At 38.8% G+C, this 18,939-nt stretch overlaps 1 protein-coding gene across 1 annotated transcript; it reads left to right on the top strand.

Annotated features, from left to right (window-relative positions):
- Window positions 1-47: 47 nt before the first annotated feature.
- On the top strand, window positions 48-18,893 carry LOC129576207 (midasin). The gene is made up of 16 exons (XM_055460909.1): window positions 48-273; window positions 353-1,677; window positions 2,016-7,142; window positions 7,247-7,515; window positions 7,609-11,437; window positions 11,499-11,675; window positions 11,799-12,026; window positions 12,158-12,506; window positions 12,637-15,335; window positions 15,426-15,653; window positions 15,745-15,932; window positions 16,007-16,666; window positions 16,764-17,391; window positions 17,474-17,741; window positions 17,850-18,368; window positions 18,601-18,893. Exons 1-16 carry the CDS (start codon window positions 193-195, stop codon window positions 18,781-18,783), a joined length of 16,758 nt encoding a protein of 5,585 aa, XP_055316884.1. The 5' UTR covers window positions 48-192; the 3' UTR covers window positions 18,784-18,893.
- Window positions 18,894-18,939: the final 46 nt, after the last annotated feature.

Here is an 18,939-nt window from a genome sequence, read left to right as displayed (position 1 = left end):
CCAATTTCGGCGTCTCCACCGAATATTCATTTCGTCGCTTCTGTGTCTCACATTGCTTTCGCTCTGACAGAACAACGTGCGTTTGTCAACGAATGTATGTTTTGATTTCAACGCGAACGTCGTTTTAAATGCACGTGTTGAGTTTGACATGTGTTTTGAAAATATAGTTTAGACTCGCGCGCAACTGAAATTATGGACATAAATAAAACGAAATTTATACACAATTTGAATTTAACATTTAGGGATGATAGCGCATCATCATCGCACTCATGGGTAAGTACATTCCAATAATAGTTTTTTGTTGAATTAAATGTGAAATGGTTAATTTTCGGCAAATATTTCTGCTGCACAGACGAGCGCTGACGATGGTATCATCGATATGGATAAAATATTGGGCCTGTTGGCCAAACGGATCATCGATCCAAAGTACACTGAGCAAATTGGCCGACGATTTGAAGATATTTTACCGCTAATTTTAATGGAAAATGTGAATTTTGAATCGAAGCAAGACACGGATTCATTCTTGATTCATCACCGGCGGAAATGTGTTGCCCTGGCCAAATTGGTATCACTCTCGTCGTCACATGCTCAACGATTTGCATTTACATACTTTGCGAGGATGCCGTCACCTTTCAGCGGCGACCTAAATGCCGCTTCGAGAAAGAAAGTCGCCAAAACGAATCATTCAACAAATGATAATGAACCCACGAAATTGGATATTCTAAAATGCAGTTACACATTCTTAAAATTGAATATAACGTTTTTCATGCGCCAATGGAAGTGGTCGGAGTTTATTGAAAAGTACGGTGCCACGGTCACGAAACAGAGTGATGAGTATAAACTCATTTACAATCGCATTTTAGCACTGCTCACCGGCATGACGCACGCACAATTGGCACTATTGAATGGTGACATTCCAGTCGATGTTGAAATCAATTTTTCGTCACAGCATATGGGCGAAACATCGATACTCGGCGATGAAGAGGAACATTTTGATGATGCCGAGTGTTTCAAGTGGAATTTGAAAAATGAATTGTTCACCAACGTTGAAGGTGTTTTACTACCGATTTTTAATCCTTTGACTTCGAGCAATAATAGTTCTATTGTTATGGTTGATTCGGCCCATCAAAATTTGAGAAGCATTGCCATTGGAGTGGCAGCTGGTAAAGCTGTGTGCCTATCTGGATCGGTCGGTAGTGGAAAAACAACACTCATCGAATATTTGGCATATAAAACCGGTCGCATTCCAATCAGACAATTGGAAAATGTTGATAGCGAATCGAAAGAAAACAACAGTATTGCCATTAAGGATAAAACCAAGTCAAACAAGCGGAAAGCCACCGAAATGGACAAAACAAATAATAAATTAGTCGTTGGACCGAAACAAATGATGCCAAATGGATTTTTGCGAATCCAACTCGGCGATCAAACCGATAGCAAAATGTTATTAGGACAGTATCATTGTACGGATGTGCCCGGTGAATTCGTTTGGCAACCGGGCGTTTTAACTCAAGCTGTGATGAACGGTTATTGGCTTCTATTGGAAGATTTAGATCATTGTTCGAGGGATGTATCTGTAATGCTTACGAATTTCTTTGAAAATAATTACCTCTCCGTGCCCGGTTTTCGTGATTGCATTCAAATTTCGTCGGGATTTCAATTGTTTGTAACACAAAGGTATGTCATTTGTTTTTTTTTTTTTTTTTTTTGATAATTTCGCTCTTCATTCAATTTAATTTTGGAACACATTTTTGTGTAGGATTTTATTTAAATAGAAAATTATTTCATTGGGAAAAATCGAAATCATAAAGAATTACTGATAAGAGATAAACCATCTGTGTTTTTGGAAAAGTTGTAGATCTCATCCAACCTATCTTTTATATCAATCCTGTACCCTAGGCCGTGGGATATTTTATGAGAAATTTGAAAAAAAAAACTTCAAATTATTTTCAATTCAATATTTCTACCGCCAAAAAATTGTTGAAATTCACTTTTTCTTCTGTTTTCATTTGTAGAAGCAACGAAAAAGGCTCACAAGCTAGTCGAAATTCAAATTCGTCCTACTTTCAACTCCTGGAAAAGTATTTGTACACAGTCAACATGTTGCCACTGTCGCAATCGGAGCTGTGCGAAATTGTGTGTGAGAAATATCCAAAATTATCAACAGTAGCCGATCGCATCGTTGATGTATTTTTGATGATTTCCTCGTCGGAAGCCAAAGAATTTATGGGATTGGGAGAAAAAAGTTCCGGTCGTTTGGTATCAACGCGAGATTTATTAAAATTATGCAGCCGCTCGTCGCCAACCTTTTCAATCACCAGCACTGAATGTGCATATTTTGTCTTTCAAAATGCTGTCGACTTATTTTGTTCGCATCTCACACAGGGTGAGGGAAAAAATAATTTAGTCGTCAACATCGGCTCAAGACTGGGCATAATTCCATCGCGCTGTGAGTATTTATCGAATGAATACAAGCCAGATGTATCGATTGACGATGGATCGCGTTCATTTCGAGTCGGTCGAATCACACTTTCACGTCGCGGCGACACAAATGGCCAACTAAAACGAACGTCCAACACAAGCAACGACCACGAAGTCGGCAATGATGCGAATGCACAAAAACGGCTACGCATTGATTCCGAATCAAATTTCAATATTTATCAAAATCGTCAGTCGAAACAAAAAACACCAAATTTCTCATTCACTCGGTTGTCCTCGTGCCTGTTGGAGCGAATCGCTGTGGCAGTGCAGGAGACTGAGCCAGTTCTGCTGGTCGGTGAAACTGGTGTTGGTAAAACCAGCTCCGTTCAATACCTTGCCCATCAAACGAATCACAAATTGGTCGTTATCAACATGAACAATCAATCAGATGTTAGTGATTTGATCGGTGGTTTTAAGCCAGTTGATCTGGCATATGTGATTGCTCCACTGCGCGGGGAATTCGAATTTTTATTCAAGGAAACGTTCGACGCAAGTAAAAATGAGAAATTTTTAAATAACATCAGCGTATGCTACAATCAAGAGAACTTTAGTGTGTTGATTCAATTGATGCTGCGAATTGTGAGCACGGTTTTTACACGGAAAACCAAAAATGCACAAAATCTCAGCCGATGGACAGCGTTGAAGATAAAATTATCAAAGTTAAACATACAATTAGAACAGTCGATGAACATTTCGTTTGCATTCATCTCCGGCCCATTGGTGAACTGTATCAAAAATGGTGACTGGGTTTTGTTGGACGAAATCAATTTGGCAACGCCAGAGACTCTAGAATGTTTATCGACAATCCTCGAACCAAATGGATCGATTGTTTTACTGGAAAAGGGTGATTTTGTACCGGTAAAACGTCATCCAGATTTTCGTACATTTGCCTGTATGAACCCGAGCACGGATATTGGTAAAAAAGACCTCTCCATTGGCATTCGTAATCGTTTCACGGAATTTTTTGTCGACGAACTCACGTTGGAAAGTGATTTAATCATTTTGGTTAGTGATTATTTGCGACACACCGGCATTCAAGGTGCCAAAGTGTTGGCTATCGTTCAGTTGTATCGAAAACTACGTGCAATGGCACAATTGGAACTCAATGATGGCTTAGGGAATCGACCCGTTTACTCCTTGCGAACATTGTGCCGGGCATTGATCATCTGCTCGAAGAATCTTTGCGGTTCGATTGAACGAAATTTGTACGAAAGTTTCTGCCTGAGTTTCCTCACCCAACTGGATCCATCATCACATTTGGTCGTTCTGACCTTGATACAAAAGTCTCTGTTGCCAGTAAATCAAAAGGCTGTGCTGTCACAAGGATTACCAAAACCAAAGGATAATATTGAATACTTGAATTTCGAAGGATACTGGATCAAAGTCGGACAGAAAACGGTGCAATCCTGCGATCATTACATCATGACCGAGAGTGTACGAGATAATCTTCGCGATTTGGCTCGTATCATTTCAATCGGTCAATTGCCGGTATTATTACAAGGACCAACGAGTGCCGGTAAAACAAGTTTGATCGACTATGTGGCCAGACGAAGTGGCAACTACTGTTTGCGAATCAACAATCACGAACATACCGATTTGCAAGAGTACATTGGAACTTACACAGCCGATGTCACCGGAAAACTAGTATTCAAAGAAGGAGTGTTAGTTCAAGCCATGAAAAACGGCTATTGGATTATTTTGGACGAATTGAATTTGGCGCCCAGTGACATTTTAGAAGCATTAAATCGTGTACTGGATGATAATCGTGAATTGTTCATCCCCGAAACACAAGAATTGATCCGAGCCCATCCGAATTTCATGCTGTTTGCCACACAAAATCCACCTGGTTTGTATGGCGGTCGAAAGATGTTGTCGCGAGCCTTCAAAAATCGTTTTGTTGAGTTACACTTTTCGGATATCCCAAAACATGAACTTGAGATCATTTTGGAGAAAAGATGTTTGATCCCCAAGTCTTATGCACAAAAAATGGTGAAAACCATGTCTGAACTGCAGGCATATCGTACAAATTCAGCCAAATCATCGTTCACCTTGAGAGATTTGTTCCGATGGGGAAATCGGTACACGTTTGCCAACAAAGACCTTCTGACCGACAATCGCTACGATTGGAATCAACATTTAATCGACGAAGGTTACTTGGTGCTATCCTCACGTGTTCGTAACGAAAGTGACATTGATGTAATTGAAAGCGCTCTGTTCACCAATTTCCGTAAGAAGATCATCGTGGACAACCTATTCAAATTACATGACAACACGTCACAAGTTACTCGACCACTTCTTGAGAGCATAACCAATTACGAATGTGAAGTTGCTTCGAATGTAATCTGGACATCGAACATGATTCGTACTGCGATCATGGCTGGCAAATCAATTGAGTTCAATGAACCAGTTCTATTGGTCGGTCAAACTGGCTGCGGTAAAACGACCATCTGTCAGATTCTCGCGAACATCGCTCAGAAAAGCCTGCGAATTTTGAATTGTCACATGCACACCGAAGGAGCCGATTTCTTGGGTGGTCTTCGACCATTCCGAGGCGGCGATGAAAATGACATGGAAGTTGAAAGCGATGACAACAGTAAACAACGAAAACTCTTCCAATGGAAGGACGGCCCATTGATTCAATGCATGACTGAAGGTACATTCTTTTTAGCTGATGAAATTTCCCTCGCCGAAGACTCAGTACTCGAACGATTGAACTGCGTTTTAGAACCAGAACGAACGATTTTACTCGCTGAAAAGGGTGGCGGCAGCAATGATAATTTTCTACTTGATTTAGCCAATCCAAATGATTCAGCCGGTGAATTTGTGATTAAAGCCAATGATGGTTTTCAGTTTTTGGCAACCATGAATCCTTCTGGCGATTTTGGCAAGAAGGAACTATCGCCGGCGTTGCGAAATCGATTCACCGAGATTTGGTGCCGATCGGCTGACAATGAACATGATTTAGTTTTAATCGCCGAACATTCGCTGAAAATTGGATTTAATACAAATATCGATGCAAATATCATTTCGAATGCGGCTGTTGTAATTGTGAAAACTGTTCGATTCATCAAAGAAAATGTGGAGAAGTTTCACTACTCCGTGCGTGATATTTTGGCATGGGTTCAATTCATAACAATCAATACGAACAATTTACCCATTTGTCATGCAATCATTTTCGGTTTGGAAACAATGTTCTTGGACTCGCTGGAAATGTTGCCGCATGTGGACACGAACGAGATTAAAACACAACGCAAGATGATCTTAGAGTTTTTGGTCGATGAAATTCAAGCGCGACTAAAGGAAACATTTGATTTAGAGAATTTGGCAGTATTGAAGGGAACGACCGTTGTGGAAAAGCCAGACCAATTCGGCATAAATCCATTCTTCATTGAAGTAAACACAGACGGAGTCACACAGAAACCTCGTGATTTTAAGTTCACTGCGCCCACAACGCAGAAGAATTTGTTCCGACTACTGTCAGCAATGAGTTTGCACAAAGCAATTCTACTGGAAGGACCACCAGGTGTCGGAAAAACATCGCTCATTGAAAATGTCTCGTCGGCTATTGGATACCAAATGGTGCGAATCAATTTGTGTGAGCACACCGACTTGACGGATTTGTTTGGAACAGATCAACCGTCCGATGAGGGTAGCTTGGCACTAACGAACGGTGAAAACGAGCAAAAGCCAGCTGTCTTAGGCTCATTTATATGGCGTGATGGCCCACTGCTGGCAGCTTTAAAAGCACCAAACACTTGGATTTTGTTGGATGAATTGAATTTAGCGCCACAAAGCGTACTCGAAGGTTTGAATGCCATTCTAGATCATCGTGGTGAAGTTTACGTCCCTGAATTGAATAAAACCTTCAAATTGGATAAACAAACGCGTATTTTTGCATCACAAAATCCATTGCGACAAGGTGGCGGAAGAAAAGGTTTGCCGCAGTCATTCCTCAATCGTTTCACGAAAGTCTACCTTCGCTCACTTGATTCGAACGATTTATGTCATATTATTTATGCAAAATATAGCAAGTACTTTGAGCAACTGAAGAACTTTTTGCTACCTGATTCCGAGGGATCATCACCGATAAGTTACTTCGAATCAGCCGAAAGTGCAACGATCTTTGACTGTTGCGAACGGATGGTGTCATTTTCGGAGAAGCTCGAAGAAGCCATTAGCAACTTGGAATTCGGATACAAAGGCGGCCCATATGAAGTTAATTTGAGAGACATTTTGAGATGGTGCGAATTGTTAAGCAGCACCAAATCCGGATTCATCGTGAGGGAAACCAATGAACAAAGCACAATTGCAGAAAGATACAACAACTTTATGCTGATTTTATACGAGAAAATGCAATTGGTCTACTGTCATCGCATGCGTTCCGATACTGATAAACAATACATTCGGAATGTTTTTGGCCAAGTTTTTTGTTGTGATGCTGAAGCTCTTGAGAAGCTGTCGTGTGACATTTCCTTCTACTGGAACGATGAGTTTGTACATTTCAATGATGTGAGAATCAGCCGAAAAGGTCAAGATACAAGCATTACTACGGTAGCTAAGACTGCTCCACTCATGCTAAACAGCCAACGACAACTTGTCAAAGCTCTTGGTGAGAGTGTCTTAATGGAAACACCAGTCATTTTGTGCGGACCAAATGATAGGTAAGGCATACTTTTTTTCTAATAACATCCATTTTTTTCGTCTTTTTTTCAATTTATTCTATAAATTTGACTTAAAACCATACGAATTTATGCTTAATTTTCAGTGGCAAAACAAAATTAGTGGATATTTTGTGTACACTTTCGAATCACTACTGTAACATTGATACCATCGATGACTCGGTCACTGGAAGTTTTCAACAAGTCGATCTGAATCGACATTTGGAAGAAATCGCTCTGAAAATTGAAGCGATTTTGGTGCGATACCAACAAAGTTGTCTTTTAAACCAAAACAAAGTGAATGCTCAAAGTCATTTCATCAAATTGCTTAGACAATGGGAGACATTCGTTGGATCAAACTATAATTATAAAAATGGTGAGTTTTTTTTCGTCTCTCGATAAAATAGTAGCAAAACAGTCATAAATTAGCTATTATTACAAAAAAAAAATTTCTTTCGACCTCCATTAGAAAAACAAACCGATACATTCATATCTGAAGAATTAATCCTGTTCAACAAGCGCATCGGTGATTTGGGAGCACTGATTCATTCTCTTCTTGATGTGAGCGTTGATCTAGAAACCGTCACCGAGTTACAATCCGTACAGATAAAATTGAATTTCTTGGGTTCGATCGTACGAAACAGGGGAACTTTGAATACAGGCGGTCATTTTGAATGGGTTGACTCCAAAATAGTGCGTGCCCTGAAAATTGGTCAATACATTTGCTTGGAGCATGTGAATTTGTGTTCATCGGCCATTCTTGATCGTTTGAATTCGGTATTCGAAACTGATGGCAAGTTGTTGCTGTCCGAAAAGGGCGTTGAATCGAACAATCAGTCCGAAAGTGTAAGTAAGCACAGTGATTTCCGTGTATTTTTAACCTTGGACCCGCGGAATGGAGAAATCTCACGTGCGATGCGAAATCGTTGTATTGAATTGAGTTTAATGGGAGACACATACACCCGAGACGATCTAACGGAATTGATCTACATGAATGGAATTCATGAGATGTATCTTATTGAATGGGCACTGAATATTCACCGTCGTGTTCAAAAGGTCAGCGAATTTCACTCATTCAATGTGTCACACTTAACGAAGTTCGCATTTTTAATCAACGAAAATCTACGGCTGGGCTTAAATGAAGCAACAGCACTCTTTGACAGTGCTTTGGTTGTCTATGTAAGATCCTCACATATCGATTTACTTGGAATGGGTTTGAGCTACTATCACGAAAAATTGACCGAGGAAATTCGCGATGAAATCAGCAAAGTTCCTGATAAATGCTCAAATTTGGTACAACTTTCCAATGTCATTATTAGCGCCAATGATCTCAACAGCCTGACACTTATCCGATTGCAATGTGAACCTTTGATTATCACAATTCATTGCTTAACCGCAGAAATCGAAAAGAAACGAGTTCAAAAAGTATTTAACGCAGCTCGGGGAAAGTTTTCCAATCTATCAATTGATTTGGACTGGAAGTCGGCCGAATATCTTCTGCAGATGGTCCATGAATTGAGCTCATTGGATGATTTAACAGCAAGAGAACATTATGTGAATTCAAAACTTCAACAGAAATTATTAGAAGCTAATGCATGTTATCACGATCAATTGAAGAATTTAATAGATTTAAATCATATTTTGGCACAGACGATACGAGAAACTTCGTTCAACAAAGACGCCAATTCAAAAAGACTGAATTCAGTGCCTTGGAATCAACACATCTTTCCTCGGCTTCGTGATTACTTCGACGAATCACCATTGCTACTCACCAAGACTGATCAACTGAAATTGAGTGCTGTTTTACTGGCGAATTTATTATTCGATAAAATCGAAGGCGATACAACCAAAGTGAAACAAAGTCAAATCAATGCCATCACTTATTCAAAGGCAGTCAACTCTGGTACCATTCCAAATGGCCTGAACATTGATCTGATCACGTATTTATATCCACTTTTGGACTCTATCAAAACATTCACGATACAAATTATTCGAAAATCGAACACCATGACCTATCAAGAGTATAGTGCATTGATTTGTGCGTATTTATGGGCGAACCGTTTATATGAAGAGTCAAGAAATCGTCTCTTCAAACAGAAGACAGTCGATCAAACGCTGATCGATAAGTTAGCACTACATTTTAACTGGCTGGTAAAACACTTGATCAATCAATTGAACAATTTGAAATCTACCGCACAATCAAAGGAGCTCACTCAATTCCGCAAAACACTCCAAAAGATATTGGATTGCAACACCATTCGCCGTCATCCACTCAATGAATTACGCAAACGGTTTACGAAACGACTCACCAAATTCATGCCGTTCTACGAGGAAAATCAAATTGTTTTACACAAATATGAGACTGAGTTCAGAAAACAAATGCAATTGCCGGTGAAAAAATGGCAGTCATTCGAACCAACCGAATATTTGCAGTCGTTAATCAATAAGTATCGAATTATTTTGAGTGACGAAAGTACGAGTTTCAAACATTATTTAGTTGACAATGCCGATGCTGAACAGCTGCAATGGCTGGCTGAAAATAATGGAACGTTGACGTCATTGGATGATGTCGAAATTCTGACAAAACTCGAACAACTTTCAAAATCTACCGCACAATTCTGGGGACTAGGCGCATCGATCTCAGTCGAAGATTTGACAGAGCAGAATGACAAGTTTGGAAAATATCTCGAATTAAATGGAGGTATTCCAAATCAAACGAGCTTGGCACCATTGAAATTACTTGTGTCCACTCTTCCGATAATGGAATATTTTGCATTGCGAGCATTCAATTCCATTCTTCGTCGAAATGCCCAAGTGCACCGACCAAATATGGATTTCTACAAGTGTATTCGTTCGCTTGATGTAGATGTGTTAAACTCAGTACGGACGGTGACCACAAAACAATATGGAGTGGTCGAAACAATGTGGGATTGGATTCTTCAAAAAATAAACAACAAAGGTGTTGAAACTGTTTTCGAAGTAATGCCACAATCAATTTACCGAAAAATTTCATCATTCGTAAAAATGCTCGATTCACGTATCATTGGCTTTGGATACAGTTCGCTGGCATTAAATCATCAATATCTTTTGACTGCTGACGTGAGTCCCAAGCAGCAACCAACGATGCCAATAAATAGTTGTGCATTGACTATATCTGCATTCTTGTCACTCTTCAACGAATTTGGTAAATCGAAGTCAATCGGTTTGGGTAATCTAGAAGTGTGGTCATCAACATTAACATCTCTATCGAAATTGCTGTGGAATAATGTTGAAACGTTCCAGAATCGTTTCCAATTTGAGCACACAAATTTCGAGTACAGTCAACGGTATGGTCGTAAAATTTTGGCTGAAATCAAGTACATTCAAGTCTTAACCGAGTCCAACGTGGGTGACAAATCCCAAGTTGAAAGTGAATTTTTGGAAGTGGTTCAATTGCTTGAGAATAAAATTCAAAGTGTACAAGCGCTGGATGATTCATCACAGGCACGATTCCAACATTTCTACACATCAGCTGTGATTCAATCGTTGGCCGTTGTTCTTGAATTGCATCTGATGACATTCACGCCATTGGTCGATCCAGTGGAGAAAAATCGACTCAAGAAAACGTATACACAAGAAAATCAACAGCATGTGACAGGATTGACATCGGCTTATGATTTCATGAAGGTTATCATGTCGTACGATGACTTGGGCGAACAAATTATCAAAGAATCATTCTGCGTTAAGAGCAAAGAATTCAAAGTCTTACTCGAGAAGTACTCGGAAAAATGTGCACTTCGGCCGGAAGTGTGTGTCTACGCTGAATTAGTTGATCAAATTAATTTTTTCTTGGAAAACGGATGCAAGCCAAAATCTCAGCTACAATTGATAAGTGACATTGATGCAGCATTTGAAAGATTGGATAGTGGAAATGCCATTACACAACAAGATCTTCAGAATGTTGATGAAATTATCAAACGCATCGACTGGTGCATAAACACTGCCGAGAGCTTTGAACGATCAACCATTGATCGGTTTAGCACTTATTATCGTGACTTCACCGCACCACTTGAATCATCCGTCATTATGCTAAAGAATGCATTCAGATGCCTGAAGCAATGCCTAATCAATTTGAGGGAATTGAAATTCCTCAACTTGAAAACAGGTGCCAATTTAATTGGTTCGAACGAAAATGAATTATTATCAGGCGTTTTAATCAATCTTATTGAGTTCCCAAGCGTTGAAAGAAGATCACATCTCATGCCGGCTACCGTTCGTATCTTGGAAACTTTGGAAAATAAAGACTTTGCACATTCACTGTAAGAATATTGTTATTTTAAGAGAAATAATGCTCAGAACCAATTCAATTTTTTATTACAGCCTTTTAAAATCAGTACTGCAAGAAACCCTTTGTTTGCTGTCCATTTCTGGATCGATGAGTGACAGCGCTTTCCAACAATTTGATTTGACTATTGGCAGCTTCAATCAAATATGGAAACAACAAGAGGAAATCAAAAGGGCTAAGAGCATCGAAGAAGACAGTCTTTATGTCAAGAAGTAAGTTATGCAAATATTTTTTTAAATAAATTGATGCTAAATTTAATGACAGTCAAAACCATAAACAAAACATCTATTTATAAATTATTTTGAAAAAATGTACATATATTTTTTTCGTTTTAGAACACGGTGTGCCGATGAAGACGAAGAAGAAATCACGGAGCAAGAGATTGCAACGATGTTCCCGAATTATGCAACCGCTGATTTTGGCGAATTTATTCAAATTCCAACGCTCGAATCTGATAAAAAAAAAGCTCCAGCCAAACCGAAACCGGTTCAAGACCTTCTAACTGATGATGATTTGAAGTTTGTCGGTGATGTTTTTCTTGACATCATGTTCAAGTATTCGAGGTGAGTTTTTTCTCTGCATATATCTTCGATGATTTTGTCCAAAATACACATATTAAAATCAAATTTTTATTTTTGTTGACATTTTTGTAAATTTGGCGTTTATAAACATATTTTTTTATGATTTAAAACAGATGTGACTACTATAAACCATCCGCAATCGAATTCAACTCCGGCTATTATCAAGTAGAATTGTTGAATGCATTTGAATCTAAATCGAATGTGTTCTATCAATTAATTCAAAAGTATAAGCATTCACTGAGCAGTACGGTTGATGATGCCTCCTACGGTGGCATTGCACTACTGATTAACACTACAAAGAACAGATATCACACACAGACTCAAACATCATCTAAACCGTACAACTTTTATAAGGATCAAAACATCCCTGAAGTTTATAACACCGGTGAACTGCTGGACCGCATCGAAGCCAGAGTATTGAATGAACTTAAGCAGTGGCCAGACCATGCCGTTCTAAATGATGTAAGTTGACCTTTGCATTATGCAAGTTATAATTTTTGTAAATTTTTAGTCAAAAAAGTTTCTTTTCGTTTCGTATTTGTCGCTTTAAAAAAATTGACTCATAAACATTTATTATTTCAAACCATCATAGATAATAATGATCATTAGCCGCATCCGATCGCTTGACATTACCGAGCCAATTGCAAGATTCAACACGGGATTCCAAATATTGCGGCAGAAAGTCGATGAATGGAATAGTGTTTCGCATAAATTGAACCATTTGCGCGATTTGGAAATTGAAATTGCGGAAAACGTACAGCGATGGATGAAATTAGAACTGCAATGCTGGAGAGAGTGTCTCGCCACTACAGCCGATAGAGTCAGATCCAAAGCATACCGTTACTGGTTCTTCATGTACAATCTCTTGCACGAATATCTCGAATGTTCGATCACATCATTTTCATGTGATTTGACTGATTTCAAGGCGGTGGAAAAGTATTTTGGTGAAGGTGAAATCGATGCTTATGCTGCAAGTGCGCAGCAATCAGCACCAAAACTACGAACAGCTGATGTGATCAGTGTCATAAAACAATTCATTGAATCATCAAACTATGGCGAGTTTGAATTGCGTATGAAAATCTTGAAATCATTCGAGCTTTACTTGCAACAAAATAACACAAAAGGCTCCAATAAAAAGCGTGAACGTATCACATCGGTAATTCACAACCTGCACACGTATTACTCACAATTCGCGAATCAAATCACTGAAACGGTCAAGTCAAAGCGTACGCAAATCGAGAAGAAACTCAAGGAATTCGTTAAAATTGAGTCGTACAACAAAGATTTGTCTTACTTCGGCATGAAAAACAATGTGGCACGTGTACATCGTCACCTGTACAAATTCTTACGCGAATTCGAAACGGAGCTCATGGAAAAGGTTGCTCAAGTTTTTGTATGGAAAGCAAATGAAACCTATCCACTCAACGATGAACCAAATGCAAAGGGTTCAACTTCAGCCTACGAACCAAATATCACCTCGTATACAGTGGATGTTAAGCATTTTGTATCGTCGCAAATACCAACCGGTGAAACAACCTCTACGGACGTTTCGGTGCCAGTGAATAGCGAAAGTTTATTGGCAAAAATCGATAAATTGTTTGGCGTTTCGCGAAATGTTGTCAAAAATGCCATTTTGCATGCTGAGTTCCCCAGTTTGTTGTACAATTTGGATGTGGAATTGGCCAGTCAAATTGAAACGTGCAGCTATTTGCGTGGTCTAGAGGTGGATCGGTCGCAGGAGAAACCAAAACAAAAATCACAAGCCAAACATATTTTGACACAAAAGCGAAAGGCGGTAGCTGATTGCTTCAAAATGCTTGCCACATTGGGCTTGAGTTTCCGAAGCGGTTTGCTCGAATTATCAATGCAAACCGAATTGGTCGACTTAAAACTGGCTCCATTCAATATACAAAATGTTATCGATGCGTCAACAAAGCAAGTGAAAATTAATCAAAGTCTTGTCCAACTCACGAAAAACATTGATCTGAACTATTCGAAATGTGTTTTCAAGTTGAAGTTACTGCAAACGGTATTGTTGTCACCGAATCAAGAGCTTGGACGATCGAATATGGAGCGTATCAAAGGTTTTACCACCGACATGTTCCTTTTGGTTCAACTTCAACGGCAAACATTGTGCAAATCAACCACGGAACTTCAGCAACTTCAAAAAAATATTAAGAAGATAAATGAATTACACGTAGTACTGTCCAATGATGAGAACGACTTCCGTTTTGAAACGATGTCAAAGAAATTGGATTTAATTGAACAGGCGCTGATCCGAATCTCAGAAGTTACCGAACAGTACGAAATTCTGTTGAACTGTGTTCCAAACGAAGAAGACAAACTTTTTACTGCCATCGATTCGAGTGATGTGGCTGCATTCACGAAATCTTCAGAAAAATATCGCCATATGAAATCGACATTAGTGTCCGTTTCGCAGTCATCTAAAAAGCTTTTGGCCACAGTTCAAGCAACCAAAGATGGTTATTTCCATAATTCAAATGCAATGATTACCATTTTGAATAGTTTCAATCGAATCACTGATGCATTGAAATCAATGAGTGAACAATTAAAACTGGGCCAAAACAATGAATATTTGGTGTTTGCCAAACCTCTCGTTGATCTATTGCAATCTCTAAATATTAACTGTGAATCAAACGATATGATCGTTGATGCTTCTGATGAAAATCATTCTCATCAAAATATCATCACCGAACTGGAAAACATTGTGCATCTGGTTTTGCTGTCGATGCAAAATATTTATAAAAAGTATTCAACGCCACAGAAATCGAGTGATGAAACACCAGCCAACGATGAAGATAAGGTCGATGACGGTGACGACAACGACGACGAAGAAGAAGAAATCATCCAAAAGAATCACCTGAAACAAAAAATCACCGGTGAAATCAATGCCGATTGGCAAACATTGGCTATAGCAAGTGTGTCGAATAAATTGACTAAAATCTGCACCGAAATTTATCACTCAAATAATGAAGAACAAGCAGGTCGTCTTGAATGCATCAAGAAATCGGTATCGATTCAACCAATTTTGGAACAGTTTGAACTATTGTGCAAATATTATTTGATTCAACAATTAGCAGCGCATAGAGTCAGCACAAAAATGCTCAGCGTTATGTTGATTGTGTTCATTGAATTGACGGCCAAAGGATTTTGCATTCCACCCGATTTGATGCAAGACGAAGATGGCCAACAGAGTGAAAATGGTGATGGCAAAGAAGGCGAAGGCTTTGGATTGGATGATGGAACTGGAGAAAAGGACGTTTCAGATAAGTGAGTATTCCATGGAATTAGTTTCTTCATTCGTGAATTGACCACATATTCATTTTTACTAACGAAATGAAACTTCTCTATTTTAACTAGAATTGAGTCCGAAGATCAATTGGATACGGCAAAGAAACCAGGCGACCGTGATGATAATACTAAGGAGGATGAAGACTGCAAAGAAACCGATGGCATTGATATGAGCGAAGATTTTGACTCGAAGTTGCAAGATATTGAAAAACGTGGAGATGATTCAAGTGACGAAGAAGAGTCTGATAACGAAGAATTGGACAAGGAAATGGGAGACATAGAGCAAGGAGCCGATAAGTATGTTAATATACATTGTATATTCAAGATTGGTTCTATCCGAAAATTGAAAACTTTTCAATAATCATGACATTTGTGCATTGACCCTTAGGCTTGACGATCAAATCTGGGGCTCAGATGAGGAAAAAGATGAAAACGAGGAAGAAGAAGACGATGAAATGAATGAAGAGGCAGACGCTAAAGGATCGAAAGAAGACAAAGAAAATCATAACAATCTTGATTCTGAACACAATGACCAGGGTGAAGGCGAGGATCAGGATGGATTGGACGCAACCAACGGTGAGTTTAATTTTAACTATTGAATTTCATTCATTTTACTCTGAACTGGAGAGTTAAATTAAATCTCTATTTAGAAAATCAACAAGAAAAGCAACAGAAAAAGGATCAAATCGATAAAATGAACGAAGATGAAACGTGTGAAGATCAGGCCAATCCGTACCATAATGAATTAGAGGAGCCACCCGAGCCAGAAGATATGGATTTGGGTGATGTTAATCTTGACAATCAAGACAACAACGACCAAAATGACGAGCAAAATGAGGAAAATCCGTTCGATATCGACTCAATGAAAGACAACATGCAGCCAGAAGAAGATGATGGCGAAGAAGAAGGTGATGGTGAGACAGACGACAAAAAGGACATGCAACAAGATGATTTGAGTGACAACAGCGACATCGAAGATGGTGACGATTTGAAAAAGGATCAAGAACGAAATCAACAAGAAGAAGTGCCTGAAGAAGGAGATGAGGAAAATGACAACAAGAACCCAGACACACAAGAGCCAGGCAACGATATCGAAAATATGGAAGAAGAACAGGAGCCAGAGAAAGAAGGTGAAGAGCCCAGCGAACAGAATAAAAAGGAAAACTTCCACGAATCGATCGATATGCCATCAACAGAAGACAATGTTCAAGCGATGCCAGACACCAAAGATCAAGGCACCACCGATCAAGTGGAAACCGAAACTAATGAGAAAAACGTACAGGAAGATAACGTGGACGCTCAAGATACGGGTATGTTTGATTTAAGTAGATATACAGTAAAATAATTTGAAACCTAAATTTGGATTTCAATGCATTCTTTTTTTAATCGTTAATTTAAAACGTTCAGGCGAGGAGCAAAGTGGAATTGGTCAGGCAGCAAATGAGGAATCAAAAAATGGACATCAAGGACTGGCTGACAATAAGAACACTCAAAATACTGAAAAATCCGAAAAGAAAGAGCAAAAAGATCGGAGAAAACCAGGTGCTACTGATGATGATCGAACCATCAGTGAAAATAAATCGAGTGAAAAAAAGCAACTGAAGACAGTACAAGAGGTTGATCAAGGCGCTCAAAATGAAGAAGATGCATCGAAAAATGATCTAGATGATCCAACAAGTGAATATCAGCATATTAAAGATGCCAAAGAAACGGAGAATACGATAACCACTATGGATAATGCTACCGAAGAACAGTCGAAAAAAGTGAAGCATGATAAAGAAAAGGATGACACCACAACGCCGGATCTGGAGACTAATGACGAGCTAATGGAACAAGAAACCAAAGATGAACCATTGGAAAATGTGCCAGAACAGGATAGTGAGAAATTCAATGAAAGCAATAAGAATACCAGGAAAGGGGTGAACAACGATCGACAAAACGAAGTATGCGAGACGAAAGAAGAATGTGATGTTGAAGGTGATGTGGTTTCAACACATACCGTTTCACGACCTGGAGACACAACCGCTCATTGCTCGTACGTTGAGTCATTAAATTTGGAACTAATCCCAATTTGTCATCCTTTTCATATTTTTATTCAATATTTCCACATTTTGCAGAGTCGAAATCATTCGTGATTCAACTTCTGCTCAGGAACTGGACAATGCAGAACTACTTGATATAAGAAAAATGTACGAAAAGGAGAGAACATCGAGTAAATTGTCGAAACCAGTTCGAGAAAACTTTGAGCAATGGCAAACGATTAGCAATAAAATGTTGCCGAACGCTCGTGAGTTGTGCGAACAATTGCGTCTGATTTTAGAACCAACGAAATGTACACGATTGAAGGGTGACTATCGAACGGGTCGTCGTATCAACATGAAAAAGGTACCTTGTGTATTCTAAGAATTATTCATCATTGCTTAACAAATTTGCGGATAAATTTTTTGTGGATTTTTCTGGTTCGCATCTAACAATATCTATCTTCTCTATTAGATAATTCCCTACATTGCTTCGCAATTCCGTAAAGATAAAATCTGGTTGCGACGAACGAAACCAGCGCAACGAGATTATCATATCACAATTGCCATCGATGACTCAAAATCAATGGATTACAATAATTCAAAAGAGCTAACATTACAGGCAATTTCGTTGGTATCACAGGCACTCACTCTGCTGGAGAGCGGCCGACTGAGTATTATGTCGTTCGGTGAATCACCGAAAATCATTCTCAATCATACTGATCAATTTGATGGTCCTCAATTGGTGAATTCACTGAATTTCGCACAAAATCAAAGTCGCATTGCTGAACTCATGGAATTCATTCGAGTGGCCAACAGCGAAGACTCGAGTTCATCTTCTGACAATGGCATTTTTGAAAATCTCCTGTTGGTTTTAAGCGATGGACGAAACATTTTTAGTGAGGGTGAAAAGAAAGTACGGAATGCAATCAAACTGGCACGTTTAAACCGAATATTCATCGTTTACATCATCATTGACAATCCAGATAATAAGGTGAGTGGATAAGGAAAACATCATTTAGAATGTTGAATCAATGTCATTTATTCAAGTTGTACCGAGGGGGAATCACTCGTTTGCACTGTAAAGTAATAGTTAGAGGAAAAGTTATTTGAAAAGAGTAGTTTCTTCCTCAAGTTGTACACGAATACTTATAGAAAAAGCATAGCAATTCTTCAGCATATTTTGAAATTTTTAATTAATAATATTTGTTTCTTTACTTTTACAGCATTCAATCCTCGACATCCGAGTGCCACAGTTCTCAGGCGATCGTAAGACAATCACGATGAAATCATATCTGGACACATTTCCATTCCCATACTATGTCATCGTAAGAGACCTAACACAATTACCGTTAGTATTAAGCGACGCAATGCGACAATGGTTCGAATTGGTTTCCAGTGAACAGTGAATTTAAGTCAACCAGTTTATAAGATAAAAAAAATAGAGACATAGAGAGAGTAATTAGAAATTGTTTCAATTAAAACTAATTATTATTCAATAAATTTTTTCATAACTGAACCGCGTCATTTTTATTTTTTACACCCTAGATTTTTTTGGACATTTT

The sequence above is a fragment of the Sitodiplosis mosellana genome, unplaced genomic scaffold, assembly GCF_009176505.1.
Source record: "Sitodiplosis mosellana isolate CC-2019 unplaced genomic scaffold, AAFC_SMos_1.0 Smas_scaffold_6181, whole genome shotgun sequence".
Taxonomy (NCBI): Eukaryota; Metazoa; Arthropoda; class Insecta; order Diptera; family Cecidomyiidae; genus Sitodiplosis; species Sitodiplosis mosellana.
This window is presented reverse-complemented; position numbering and strand designations above follow the sequence as displayed.